This window comes from Belonocnema kinseyi, chromosome 7 (genome assembly GCF_010883055.1).
Source record: "Belonocnema kinseyi isolate 2016_QV_RU_SX_M_011 chromosome 7, B_treatae_v1, whole genome shotgun sequence".
In the NCBI taxonomy this organism is placed as follows: Eukaryota; Metazoa; Arthropoda; class Insecta; order Hymenoptera; family Cynipidae; genus Belonocnema; species Belonocnema kinseyi.
Genome location: NC_046663.1, coordinates 15,016,408 through 15,031,306, shown reverse-complemented (window position 1 = coordinate 15,031,306; position 14,899 = coordinate 15,016,408). Strand labels below are relative to the sequence as shown.

At 28.8% G+C, this 14,899-nt stretch overlaps 1 protein-coding gene across 1 annotated transcript; it reads right to left on the bottom strand.

Annotated features, from left to right (window-relative positions):
- Positions 1–1,981: 1,981 nt before the first annotated feature.
- On the bottom strand, positions 1,982–12,058 carry LOC117176349 (predicted GPI-anchored protein 58). Its single transcript, XM_033366590.1, has 3 exons — positions 11,863–12,058; positions 2,603–2,684; positions 1,982–2,357 (listed from the first exon to the last, which is right to left on the bottom strand). Exons 1-3 carry the CDS (start codon positions 12,056–12,058, stop codon positions 1,982–1,984), a joined length of 654 nt encoding a protein of 217 aa, XP_033222481.1.
- Between the last annotated feature and the right edge of the window lie 2,841 nt (positions 12,059–14,899).

Here is a 14,899-nt window from a genome sequence, read left to right as displayed (position 1 = left end):
AGAGATTGACAATTGAAAGTTAAGAAATTTTACGCAAAACAATTGAAAATTCTTTAATTTCGAAGGCTTAGAATTGAAAGTTTTGAGCATTTGTAATTAAAGACATCTACATTTTTTATTTTAAAATTAACGATATTTAAAAATCTTCAATCCTAAAGATTTGAAATGAAAAGTTCGACCATTTAACGCAAAAAATTTTATCTCTAAGGTTCGCTGTTAAAGAACCTTTAATTTGAAATTTTAAATTAACAAAATTAAAAAATCTTTAATGTTAGGGATTTAAAATAAAATGTTTTACAATTTAAGACAAAGCAATTAGAAGTCTTAAAAATTCAGAAATGATAACTCTACAATTTTAAAGATTTTTTATTAAAACCCCTTCAATTTTAAATTGAAAAAATAACAACATTAATAAATCTTTAATATAAGATATTGAAAATAAAAAGGTTTAAAATGTTACGCAAAACAATAAAAGACTTCTGAATTTTGAAGATTCAGAATTAAAAGTTCTAAAATTTTGAAGATTAGCACCTAAAGGCGTTTACATGTTTTATTTTAAAATTAAGGAAATTAAAAAATATCCAATGTTATAGATTTAAAATTAAAAGTTCGTCAATTTTACGCCACGAATTTAGAATTTTTTAATTTTGAAGATTTAGAATTAAAAATTCTACAATTTTGAAGATTTGCAAATTAAGGACGCCTCAATTTTTTCCTTAAAAATTAACAGAATTGAAAAATCGGCAATGTCCGCGATTTACAATTATACGTATTACAATTTTACACACAAAATTGCACATTTTTTATTTTAAACGTTTAAAAATGAAAGTTCCAAAATTTTAAAGATTTTCTACTAAAGGTCTTTAAATTTTGTATTTTAAAATTAACTAAAGTTTTAATTTTTAAATTCCACAATTTTACGCAACAAATTTAAAAAAATTGAAATTGGAAGGTTTACGATTAACACCCTTTAATTTAAATTTTTTAATTAACAAATATTAAAAGTCTTTCAGGTTAGAGATTTATAAAAAAAAGTTTTAACATAATTTTCTGAGTATAAATGGGAATTTTAAAAATTTTAGGCCTTTTTTACTGCCATAGGTATTAAATGGAAAACAACGGACAAGTTTAATTGGATTTGGTCCATTTTTGTCCTTTTTTGCTCGTGTATTTGTAAATAATAATTTTTTCTGTGAAAGTTTATTTAAAAACTAGCTTTATTTTTAAAAAATATTTAATAAAGTAATAAAATATTGAATGTTTTTAGTATTTCGTATAACGAGTGTTTTGTTGGAATGCCTAAGGACATCGCAGGACATTCGTGCATCGTTTTTGTTAAGGGACCTTACGAGGCTAATTGGTATAATTTTCCTCAGGACTGATGTAAACGCGGCATTTTATCCTCCGCGCAACGTATTTCTCTCTTTCTGCGTCTCTCACCTTTTGCATTCCAGAAAGCACTATACGATTCACACATATGAACACTTACACAACCATCGAGGCTACTTCGTCTATGGTGCTTTAGAGGGAGTTTCGAAATTCTCGGAATTGCAGTGAGTTCCCTTCTGCAACTCCTCAGCCATTGCATCCCTTGATTAATTATAATCGTCAAGGGTCGATAATGAAATCTTCCTACTGCCAATTTTGATGGAATTTATTGATCCCTGAAGAATTTAGGGAGACTTATGTAGTAGGCTCTCGGACGTTAAGTTTGTTTAGTTATTATAAATTCAGGAAGATTTTTGGAAACATAGGAAATTTTTTCGAAATTGATTAAAATTATATTAGTCGATGCATCTAGTAATTTTTTATAGTACTTAGTTGTCAATTCGAGAACTGAGGCGATGGATGCAATAGCTCGTTAGGCGCTCGAAACCGTGTCGAAGAAATTTCGGGAACGTGTCGTTTAGACGCCAGGACATTTAGGCGCTGGACGTTAAGGCGCGGGACGTTTAGGCGCTGGACGCTCAGCCGCGGAGCGTTAAGGCGCGGGATGTTTAGGCGCGGGACGTTCAGGCGCGAAATGTTTAGGCGCAGGATGTTTAGGCACGGGACGTTTAGGTGTAGGACGTTGAGGTGCGGGACGTTGAGGTGCGGGATGTTTAGGCGTGGGATGTTTAGGCGCGGGATGTTTAGGCGCGGGACGTTTGGGCGCGGGATGTTTGGGCGTGGCATGCTTAGGAGCGGGACGTTTAGGCGTGGGACGTTTAAGCGGGAGACCTTTAGCGACGGGACTTTCAAGCACGGGATGTTTAGGCGCGGGACGCTTATGCGTAGGACGTTGAGGCGCCGGATGTTTAAGCACGAGATGTTTAGGCGCGGTACGCTTAGGCACGGAACGTTTAGGAGCCAAAAGGCTTAATCACCTTAAAACCAGAGGTATCAAAGGTTCAAAAATATTTAGATGCATGCAACATGTTATGTTATGTGAAGGGTGGCAGTCCAAAAGGCCCTTGGGACATTTTGACGAAAATGGGTTTATTGGCTCAAAAATGATATAAATATCAATTATACATCCTGTTAAAAGGAATTTCTCTAAAGCGCATTTTTTAATATTGTAATTGTGCCTAAACGCCCAGCACCAGAATGTCCCGCGCCTAACGGTGGAGTGCTAACAGTGACGCCTAAACGTAACGTACCCAAATTGTCATTTCTCGAGTTTTCCGGTTCGTAAACATTTTTACCTGTCAATAAAATTTAAAAAATAGAACTCTATACTAAACATTTTTTCATTTAGAATTACAAAAAATTAACAACAAATTAAAGCACTCAAAGTGGGTCTCTTGAATTTTTAACTTTTAATATTAAAGTGTAAAAGTTTTTTAACTCAAAAATATTGTGATCAAATTCTCAATAATTTACACGTATCAACTGGAAGGTACTGATACTTTAAAGTGAAACAGCTCTGAATGAAATACCGATAAACTGCAAAATTCAGAATGGTTAACAATTATAAATTATAGAGTTCCAGAATTTATATTTAATTCCAGAAATATAAATTCAAGTTTACATTTGCAATACTCTAAATTTAAGAATAAATCCATGAACTTCAAAAATGTTTAAAATCATATTATTAAGTTATTTTAGACTAGAAGAATTAAAACTTTAAAAATTTTAACTTATTTCACCTTAAAAGTTCTTAAATTAGAAGCTAAATGATTTGCATTTTAATTAGTTTAAGCACCCTTAAACTAGAAGTTTTCAATTTTTTTAAATTTCAAGTTATTTTAGAATTTTTTGCAGAACTTTTAAATAACTTTTAAAATTAATTTAGTTTGTCTTACATCTTTTGAAAATCCTGAGAATTCAAACAAACTTCCTTCAAATCTGAACATATAAACGACAATTAATTTAACAGTTTTAAAAGAAATGGATGTACACTGCAAAATTCAGAATTTTTAACATTAATAAATTATAGATTTCAAGAATTTATATTTAAATCCAAAAATATAAGTTCAAGTTTACATTTTCAATATTCTAAATTAAAGGGTCAATCGATGAACTTTAAAAGATTTTAAAATTATATTATTAAGTTATTTTAGGCTAGAAACATGAAAAATTAAAAAATTAAAACTTTTTTCACCTTCAGAGTTCTTAAATCAAAAACTTAATGATTTGCATTTTAAATAGTTTAAGCATCCTCGAAAAGCTTTAAAATCTTATTTAAAAATCTTGATAAATCTAGAAGTAGTTTTAAGTCTTTTCAAATTTAAAATTATTTCTGAAATTATCGCAGAACTTTTAAATAACTTTTAAATTTAGTTAAATTTTTCCTACAACTTCTGAAAATCCTGCGAATTCAAACTGAAGTCCTTCAAATCTGGATTTATAAACAACAATTGAAAACTTATTATTTTTAGAAAAAATTAGAGTAATTTTAAGAGATGTTTAGAATTTTTAAAAAGATTCAAAATTAATTTATATCTAAAAATGATTTCAAAAAAGTTTGTGCAAATAGCTACAGCTTAATTTATGCAAAATATAGATTTTCGCTAATCACAAACAAAAAATTTAGAAGCTTTTTAAGAATTGTAAAATGCTGCAAAAGAATAAAAACATTTTCCTAATATTCCTAGGAAAATTGAAAATGATATTTAATTTAAAAAATTATTTTAACAGAATATTTAAAATGATTTGAGAATATTTCCAAAATTGTAGGAAAAATTCTATTCATTTGAAAAATCGGTTTAGAAGTTTTGATAAAAATTGAACACGCTTCGTTTAAATTACTTGACAACATTTCAAGTTTTTAAATTAATTTTGAATCTTTTCAAAACTTCTAAATATCTCTTAAAATTTTTTTAAGTAGAACAATAACAATTGTGACACTAAAAGTTTCCTTGCCAATTCAAAGTTTCCTATCTAACATAATTAAATTTCAAATTGTTTACTTTTACATATTTGGCTTCAATTCACACGTCTTAAATGAACAGTGAAATATTGCTACATATTAAATACTTTTTTTTCTAAATTACAAAATTTAAATTTGATGGGCTAAAAATGGATTAATTTTAAAAGAAAAAATATTTTTAATTTATTAGAAGCCTTTTATTACGAATATCTCATCATTTAGCACGAATTTAGAATCGTTTTATAAAATGAATTATTGTTTAGTTTTTAATACTTAAAAAACAAATTAATTTGATCAAAATTTTCAAATTAAAACGCTTTTAATTTTTAATTATGTAAGTCTTCCAGACTTTATTTTAAAATTCTTCAAAATAAAAAATAAAAACTTTAAAATAAAAACTGGAAATGAAGAATTTTTAAAGTAAAAGATTTTCGAAATACGCGTTCAACTAATTATTTTTGATTATTCGGTGCCGCTGCATGATGGGGCAAAAAAGAAATCGTCTGCAGACAAGAAAAATGTCCAATATGAATGCAAATGTTACAGAATTAATTTAATTTGTTATAAACACATTAGTGAATAAAAATAGTTTCATTAGGATTGGCGGTGATTCTTCACTTAAATCGCACTAAATTTGTAAATTGAATGGACAAAAAAGGGTTTTTTAGTTGAATTATTAAAATTTATAAATAATTTGTTATTTTAAGGGCAATTTTTATTTAAAAATATCCATATCAGGTATTTTTGATAAAATTAATCAAGTTTTTTTATGGAATCGATCACATATTCCTTAAAAATATAACCTTAGTATAATATTTGGCCCTTAAATGAAAATAAAGAATTGTGTAAACTACATTAACTAACAAATGCAATGTTTGGCTATTACTGGAGGTACAAAATTCATTTTTTTTATGCAATTTAATGTAAATAACTAACTTCTGAGTTTTTGAGAACATTTTCATTAGAGTGAATAATTTATTTAAAATTTTTTATAATTATCTGCTATATCATCACAGATTGTACCTTACCGACAGTAGATCAACCCTCCAAACCATGAAGGCAGAAAATCTACACTATATCGATAAAGTTAAGAATCTTCAATAACAGAAAATGCTTAACGTCTTAATAAGACTAGATGGAAAATAATATTTTTAAATTAAAATTATTTCTTGAAAAAAAGATCCTACTCCATCTTCACTCCATTGGAAATCAGACCGGAAATCGGAAGTTTTGCGGTTCGTTTCCCAATGGAGTGAAGATGGAGTAGGATATTTTTTTCAAAAAATGATTTTAATTTAAGAATAATTTATTATTGTCAAAACCAATTGCTTACACCATTTAAAAATTGTTCATTTAAAGTCAATTAACAAATGCATTATTGGGCTATTTTTCAGGATTTAAACTTGTTTTTTTCAGTGTAATTAACTGTTAATAACAAAATTTTTTACTTTTTTTTTTTAGTTCGATAACGATCCAATATTTTTATTTTTATTAACAATTTGGATCGTTATCGAACTACAAAAAAAGTTAGAAGATGTCTTTTTAAAACTTGATTATACAAAAAAAAAACAAGTTCAAATGTTTGGATAAACAATCATCAAATATCATTAATTTATAGCACGAAAACATTGATAAATAACTGCCTTTTAATTATGTTAAGAAGCAGTATTTAATTTATAAATTTATCTAATTTAATTTCTTAATTTATTTAAATAATTGTTGTTTACAATAATAAATGTTTAATTATAAGCAACATGTTCTTAACAATTTAGAAGTAGTCATCTAAAGTTAGCTTATTTGAAAAAATCAAGTATGGACTAAAAAAAAAGCCAAATAGTGCATTTGTTAATTAAGGTAGTTTAAACAATTACTATATTTTTTTGGTGACCAAATATGAAACTGATACTTCATTTCCTAATAATATATTATCGATTTTGGATAAAAACTTTATTTATTCCATTAAAAATACCTGAAATGGATATTTGTTTATAAAAGTTGCTTTTAAAATAAGAAATATTTCATTAACTTTTATTATTTTTCCTAAAAAAATCTTTTTGTCCATAAATTATTTAAACTGAATTCGAATGAAGTGACAAATCACCGCCAATCCAAACAAAATAATTTTCATTCCTTATTTGTTTATAACAATTTCAATAAATTGTTAACATTTGCTTTGCTATTGGACATCATTTTTGGATAGCTGCTTTCAGTTTCCTTAATATTGAAATGCTTCACACTTTGTATAGTTTTTATCCAAATCCTATTTGGATCTACAATAGTAAAACTTTATTCGAAAGCCTGTTTGAATCGCAAAATAGGATACTTTTTGTGCACTTTAAAGTACTTTAGTCCTGTATTAGATCACACCCAATCTAGTTTTTTTCGAAACACTATTTGGATTTATAACAGTAAAACCTTATGCGAAATGATATTTTATTTTCAAAGTCGGAGACTTTTGGTGTACCTAAAGTACTTAAGTACTGATCGGGTTCACAAACAGAGGAACTTTATTCGAAATCATATTTCAATCTTAAAGGAGTACATTTTTTATGTACTTGAAAATACTTTAGTACTGAACTTTTTGCAATTTAAAATACTATGGTTCTGATTCGGTTCACAACCGCTACTGCTATAGTAAAAGTTTATTCGTAGTCCTATTTGGCTCTCAAAGTAGGACAATTTTTATGTACTCTAAAGAACTTTAGTACTGATCCGATTCACAACAACCACTTTATAGTAAAGCTTTATTTGAAATCCTATTTGCATCTGAAATTAGGACACTTTTTGTGTACTTTAAAGTACAATAGTACTTAGTGGGTTCATAGGCACTACTACTGTAATGAAGCTTTATTCGGAGACCTATTTGATTTTTGAAGGAGGAGACTTTTTGTGTACTATAAAGTACTTTTGTACTAAACTGTTTCTCACTTAGTCTAGTTTTTTTTTCGAAATCCTATTCGGATCTCAAATCAGGACAATTTTTTTGTATTCTAAAGCACTTTAGTACTGATTTGATTCACACCAACCACTTATATAGTGAAACTTTATTTGAAATCCTTTTTGTATCTGAAATTAGGACACTTTTTGTGTACTTTAAAGTACTATAGTACTTATTGGGTTCATAGGCACTACTACCGTAGTAAAACTTTATTCGAAGACCTATTTGATTTTCAAAGGAGCAGACTTTTTTTCTTCTATAAAGTACTATAGTACTGAACTGCTTCACATTCAGTCTAGTTTTCATTTCAAAATCCTATTTGGATCTCAAAGTAGGACAATTTTTGCGTACTCTAAAAAACTTTAGTACTGACCAATTCACACCAACCACTTATATAGTGAAACTTTATTCAAAACCCTATTTGAATCTGAAATTAGGACACTTTTTATGTATTTCAAAGTACTATAGTATTGATTGGATTCATAGGAAATACTGCTGTCGCGAACTTTTTTCGGAGTGCTATTTGGTTTTCAAAGGAGGAGACTTTTTTCGTACTTTAAAATACTTTAGTACTAAACTGTTTCTTACTCAGTCTAGCTTTTTTCGAAATCCTATTTGGCTCTCAAAGTAGGACACGTTTTGTGAACTTTAAAGAATTTTAGTACTGATTGGATGTACATCGACCACATCTATAAAAAACTTTATTAGAAATCCTGTTCGGATCTGAAATGAGAACAATTTTTGTGTGCTTTATGGTACTATAGTACTGATTGGGTCCAAAGGCATTACTACTATAGAGAAACTTTATTTGAAATCCAATTTGGGTCTCCAAGTAGGATACTTTTTGTGTACTTTCAATAATATTTGTACTGAACTGCTTTACACCCAGTCTATTTTTTTCGGAATACTATTCAGATCTCAAACTAAGACACTTTTGCTGTAATTTAAAGTAGTATAGTACTGATTGGGTTCATACATACTACTACTATAGTAAAACATTAGAGGTCCTATTTGGCTCTCAAAGTAGGACAATTTTTGTGTACTCTAAATAAACTTTAGTACTGATCGAATTCACACCAACCACTTAAATAATAAAACTTTATTTGAAATCCTATTTGTATCTGAAATCAGGACACTTTTTGTGTACTTTAAAGTACTATAGTACTGACTGAGTTCATAGTCAATACTACTGTAGTAAAAATTCATTCGGAGTACTATTTCGTTTTCAAAGAAGTAAACTTTTTTTGTACTTTAAAGTACTTGAGTACTAAACGGCTTCTCACTCAGTCTAGCTTAAATCCTATTTGGCTCTCAAAGTAGGACACGGTTTGTGTACATTAAAGAAATTTAGTACTGATTGGATGTACACGGACCACATCTATAAAAAACTTTATTAGAAATCCTATTCGGATCTGAAATGAGAGCAATATTTGTGTGCTTTAAAGTACTATAGTACTGATTGGGTCCAAAGGCATTACTACTGTAGTGAAACTTTATTTGAAATCCTATTTGGGTCTCAACGTAGGATACTTCTTGTGCCCTTTCAATAACTTTTGTACTGAACTTCTTTACACCCAGTCTATTTTTTTCGAATACTATTCGGACCTCAAAGTAAGACACTTTTGGTGTAATTTAAAGTAGTATAGTACTGATTGGGTTCATACCCGCTACTACTATAGTAAAACTTTATTCGAAATCCTATTTTGTTTTTAAATTTGGACAATTTTGTGTACGAAAGAGTACTTTAGTACTGATCGGATTCGCACAAACCACTTCTATAGTAAAACTGTATTTGAAATCCTATTTGTATCTGAAATTAGGACACTTTTTGTGTACTTTAAAATACTATAGTACTAATTGGGTTCATAGGCACTACTACTGTAGTAAAACTTTTTTCGGAGACCTTTTTTGTTTTCAAAGGAGGAGACTTTTTTCGTACTTCAAAGTACTTTAGCACTAAACTGTTTCTCACTCAGTCTAGCTTTTTCAAAATCCTATTTGGCTCTTAAAGTAGGAGACGTTTTGTGTACTTTAAAGAAATTGAGTACTGATTGGATGTACACCGACCACATCTATAAAAAATTTTATTAGAAATCCTATTCGGATCTGAAATGAGAACAATTTTTGTGTTCTTTAAAGTACTATAGTACTGATTGGGTCCAAAGGAATTACTAGTATAGAGAAACTTTATTTGCAATCCTATTTGGGCCTCAAAGTGGGATACTTTTTGTGTACTTCCAATAACATTTGTACTGAACTGCTTTACACCCAGTCTATTTTTTTCGGAATACTATTCGGATCTCAAACTAAGACACTTTTGGTGTAATTTAAAGTAGTATAGTACTGATTGGGTTCATACCCACTACCACTATAGTAAAACTGTATTAGAAATCCTATTTGTATCTGAAATTAGGACACTTTTTAAGTACTGTAAAGTACTATAGTACTGATTGGGTTCATAGGCACTACTGCTGTAGTAAAACTTTATTCGTAGACCTATTTCGTTTTCAAAGGAGGAGACTTTTTTCGTACTTTGAAATACTTTAGTACTGAACTGTTTCTCACTCAGTCTAGTTTTTTTCGGATTCGTATTTGGCTCTCAAAGTAGGATACGTTTTGTGTACTTTAAAGAAATTTAGTACTTATTGTATGTACATCGTCCATATCTATAAAAAACTTTTTTAGAAATCCTATTCGGATCTGAACTTAGAACACTTTTTGGGTGCTTTAAAGTACTATAGTACTGATTGGGTCTAAAGGCACGACTACTATGGTGAGACTTTATTTGAAATCCTATTTAGGTCTCAAAGTAAAATACTTTTTGTGTACTTTCAATAACTCTTTTACTGAACTGTTTTACACCCAGTCTATTTTTTCGGAATACTATTTGGATCTAAAACTAGGACACTTTTGGTGTACTCTAAAGTAATATAGTACTGATTGGTTCATACCTACCACTACTATAGTAAAACTTTATTCGAGGTCATATTTGTATATGAAATTGGGACACTTTTTATGTACTTTAAAGTACAATAGTACTGATTGGGTTCATAAGCACTACTACTGCAGTAAAACTTTATTCGGAGACCTATTTCGTTTTCAAAGGAGGAGTCTTTTTTGTACTTTGAAGTACTTTAGTACTAAACCGTTTCTCACTCAGGCTAGTTTTTTCAATCCTATTTGGCTCTCAAAGTAGGATACTATTTTGTACTTTCTTTAACGTCAGTACTAAACTGGTTCACAAACAGTCTAGTTTTTTTCAGAATACTATTTGGAACTCAAACTAGCATACTTTTGATGTACTTTAAAGGAATATAGTACTGATTGGGTTCATACCCGCTACTACTATAGGAAAACTTTATTCGAAATACTATTTTGTTTTTAAATTTGGACAATTTTGTGTACTAAAGAGTACTTGAGTACTCATCGGATTCGCACAAACCACTTCTATATTGAAACTTTATTTTAAATCCTTTTCGGACATGAAATTAGAACACTTTTTGTGTACTTTCAACAAAATGGTTCTAATTGTGTTCTTACCCACTATTAATATAGGAAAACTTTATTTGAAGTCCGGTTTGGCTTTTGAAGTAGGGTACTTTTTGTCTACTATAAATTACTTTATTACTGATCTGGTTCATATCCAGTGTAGCTTTATTCTAAATTTTACTTTGGATCTCAAATTTGGATACTTTTTATGTAATTTAAAGTACTTTAGTACTAATTGGGTTCAAACCCAGTAGGTTTCTAGTAAAACTGTATTCGAAATCGTATTTGTATCTTAAAGCTTAAAACTTCTCAGGTACTTTAAAGTACTTTAATAATGATCAGGTTCACACTTATTGAAATAGTATTCAAAATCGTGTGTGGATCACAAATTAGTACGCTTTTTGTGTACCCGAAAGTACTTTAGTATTGATCAGGTTCACATCCAACGGAGCTTTATTCGAAATTGTTTTAGACCTCAAAGTAGGTCACTTTGTGTGTACTTTAAAGTACTTTAGTACTGAACTGGTTCACACCCACCACTTCTATAGTGGAACTTTATCAAATATCCTCTTTGGATCTCAATGTAGGATACTTTTTGTTCATTAAACCAAACTAAAGAAATGATTCAAGGAAAGGTATCTACAAGCCCTTCTTATTCCTTGCTATAGAGCAAGGCTTATCTCTCCTCCAGTCATATTTACCAAAGAGCCAATATTTGTAATCGAATCTAATAAATCAGATTATCAATCTGAATCTCCCATCTTACTATTTCTGTTCTCGCGACAATAAAAAATCTTTTTTTCTCTTCTGCCGGAAAACTCTCAACCTGCCATACAAGGCCACGCTGGGAAAAAAGATTGCAGTGACTGCATAATCGAAATCAGCCAGACAGCAGACTGCAACGGGTCCCGTTCTGGAAAGAGGGACCCATATCAGTCAGGGACGTGTTCTATCTTGAGTCTAGGATGCAAGGTAGCCTGGCTCATCATCACGGGTTGCAAACAGTTGTAAAGAAGAACTCGCGCAAGGCCTCCTAGTCCGAGGCGAGGGTGTTGCTCGAGCAGTTGGAGAGGGTGCTATCTACCCACAGCAGAAGCCCTAACTACCACTATCGCTGTCCTCGCTTCCGTAATCAATTCCGCGTGCTCCATCAGAATTTTAAGCTTTTTCATGCACCCCTGCTGGAAATGTCGCGTCGCCGTTAACGGAAAAACGTGTTTATCGAGAAGATCGCTCGCCTGCGAGGGGCGAGCTTCATTACTTATAAATAGGCACTTCATTTCGCCATATAAGGCAGATTGTTCGAGAGCTTCTGATTAAGGGCTCGTCTGATTGATTGCACGCATATCATTGCTTTCTTTTTACACGATGAGAATAAAACCTTTTTGGGGAAAGCTGAAAAATAAGTTTAATTAGATGTTTTATTTCGAAAGGGAGAGTTAATGAATATTGATGGATTTCATTTGTTAAGATCGTAGGAACAAAACCACGGTGGGTTTGAATTTAGTTCAACTTAATAGGGCTTCCGAATTTCGATTTTCTTCTGAAATAATTTTAGTGATGTCTCACGATTATTTTGCGACAAAAAAATCACTGATGGGACTGTTGGAGAAACACAATTTTTGTTTCTTATTTTTAGGTTATTATTCATATTTTCGTAAAAGTAAATTCACAGCAATAGTTTTGCAGCTTCAGCTTTGTAATTTATTACAGAAGAATAAGTATCTAAACTTTATACATTTTTGGACATCCGGAACACATTGAAATTTTTGAGAAAGTGTGCAAAATTTCGATAGATAATATTTTAAGTAACGCATTTCATCATGTGATTGAAAATTAAATCATTTTTTTAAATGTATTCATCTTGGTAGAAAACACTAATTTTTGTTACAATTTCCCTTTTTTAGTTAAAAGTTTTACTTTTGAAATTCGAATTTTTGGTTTAGTATCTAATATTAGATTATTTGTATAGAATTTATCTTCTTTTATAAAAACTCAATTAATCTGTTTCCGGCTGATCGCTTTATGAAAGAATCCTATTTTATTAAAAAATCATGATTTTATATGAAAATTCATTTTTTAAACTAATTTGTTTGTTCGTTAAAACATGATTTTTTTCTAATGAAAATATAAGCACTCCATTTGATGGTTCTGAATTTTAGTTAAAATTTCATCCTTATGATGTAAAATTTAAATATTTTCTAAAAATTCCTTTTTTTTGTTAATAATTACTTTCTTTAACTATAAATGTAACTGTTCTATTTTTAGTTTAAAAGTTTTTTTTTTCTAATTTTAAAAATTAAATACTTGGGTAAAAGTTGAATCACTTTTCGTTTGTTTCATTTGATAAGAATTCATAATCATACGCTAAAAATGCAACTATTTGTTTAAGGCTTAACCCATTTTATTTGTAACTTTATTATTTTATTGGAAATTTAACTCCTGCTTAAAAATTGAACTTTTGCTAAAAAGATTTATTGAGTTGGTTAAAAATATAATTATTTTGATAAAAGCTCAACTATTTTGTCGAAATGTTTTTGGTATACCGCTTCGTTCTTTTGTTTGTTAATAATTCACTTTTTAAACTACAAATTCATTTATTCTATTTTTGGTTAAAACATATCTTTTATATTATTTACAAAATTCACTACTTTGGTAAAAGTTGAATTACGTTTTTTTCTTTTGATAAGAATTCATTTTCGTTGGTTGAAAATTCAACAGTTTGTTTAAATATTGAACTTTTAGTTTTGAAAATTAATTTTTTAATTAAAAATTGAACTCCTTATTGAAAATTGATCTGATTTGTTGAAAATTCTTCTTTTCTTCAGTTAAAATATGATCTATTGTATATTTTGTTGAGAATCCATAATTTTCTTGAAAATTTAACTTTTTATGTTTGAAAATCAACTTTTTTCATTGGAACTTGAATTTTGCTTGGAAATTCATCAATTTGGTTAACAATACAAATATTTTGATAAAAGCTGAACTATTTGGTCAAATTGCTTTAGGTCGAAAAACTTAGTTTCTTGTAAATAATAAACTTTTTAATCTAAAAATGTAATTTTTCTCTTTTTATTGAAAAATAGTTTTAGTTTTTTTATTATTATAAAAATGATCTACTTCGGTAAAAGTGAAATCAATTTTTGTTTATTTTTTTTTTAAGAATTAATCTTCGTAGGTTGAAAAGTGCAACAATTCGTTTAAATATTAAACTATTTTGTTCAAAACTTAATTATTTTGTTGAAAATTGCTTCAAAAATTAAACCAATCTGTTTCAAAATTATTTTGATTTTTTAGGTTAAAATATGACCTATTGTAAATTTGTTTGAGAATTCATACTTTTCTTCAAAATATAATGCTTGTGTCTGAAAATCAACCTTTTTCATCGGAATTTTACTTTTGCTTCAAAATTCATTTAGTAGGTTAAAAATATAATTATTTTGATAAAAGCTCAACGATTTCGTTAAAATGTTTCAGGTATAAAATTGCATTTTTTGTTGTTTATAGTGTACTTTTTTAAACTAAAAATTTAACTATTCTATTTTTTGTTAAAAAAAATTTTTTGTATTATTTTGAAAATTAACTACTTCGGTAAAAGTTGTATCATTTTTTTTCTTTTGTTTATAATTCATCATTGTAGGTTGAAAATACAACAATTTGTTTAATACTTAATTATTTGGTTGGAAATTCTACTCCTGCTTAAAAATTATACTAATTTGTTAAAAATTCGTCTTTTTTAAGGTTAAAAAAGGATTTATTGTATATTTTGTTGCGAATTAATACTTTTCTTAAAAGTTTAACTTTTGCGTGAAAATCATCTTTTTAAATTGGAATTTGCGGGAAAAAGTATTATTTTTTATTAAGATAAATGATAATTTGGAAATTTATCAATTATAATTTTAAATTGTTTTATTCTGTTCATATAAAGTTCCTAATTTAAAAATATAACACTGTTAAAATTGTTGCCTTTGAATATAAATGTTTAGAGAAAATAAAAAAAATTATCAGGGTAAAGTCGGGTCACCCTGAGAAATTTTCGAAAACCCAAAAAATTCTACAAAAAATACCCGTTGTTTTTTTGGAGTATTAAATAAGTATCTCCAATAAAATAAGAGTTTTCT

Bases quoted from the DNA above. Each gene is read 5' to 3' on its own strand.
- LOC117176349 (XM_033366590.1), bottom strand. From the start codon at position 12,058: ATGAAGTGCCTATTTATAAGTAATGAAGCTCGCCCCTCGCAGGCGAGC. The intron at 2,685-11,862 runs GTAGATAGCACC...TTTTATTGACAG, and splicing joins AGTTAGGGCTTCTGCTGTGG to GTAAAAATGTTTACGAACCG. The intron at 2,358-2,602 runs GTTAGGCGCGGG...AAGGTGATTAAG, and splicing joins GTCACTGTTAGCACTCCACC to CCTTTTGGCTCCTAAACGTT.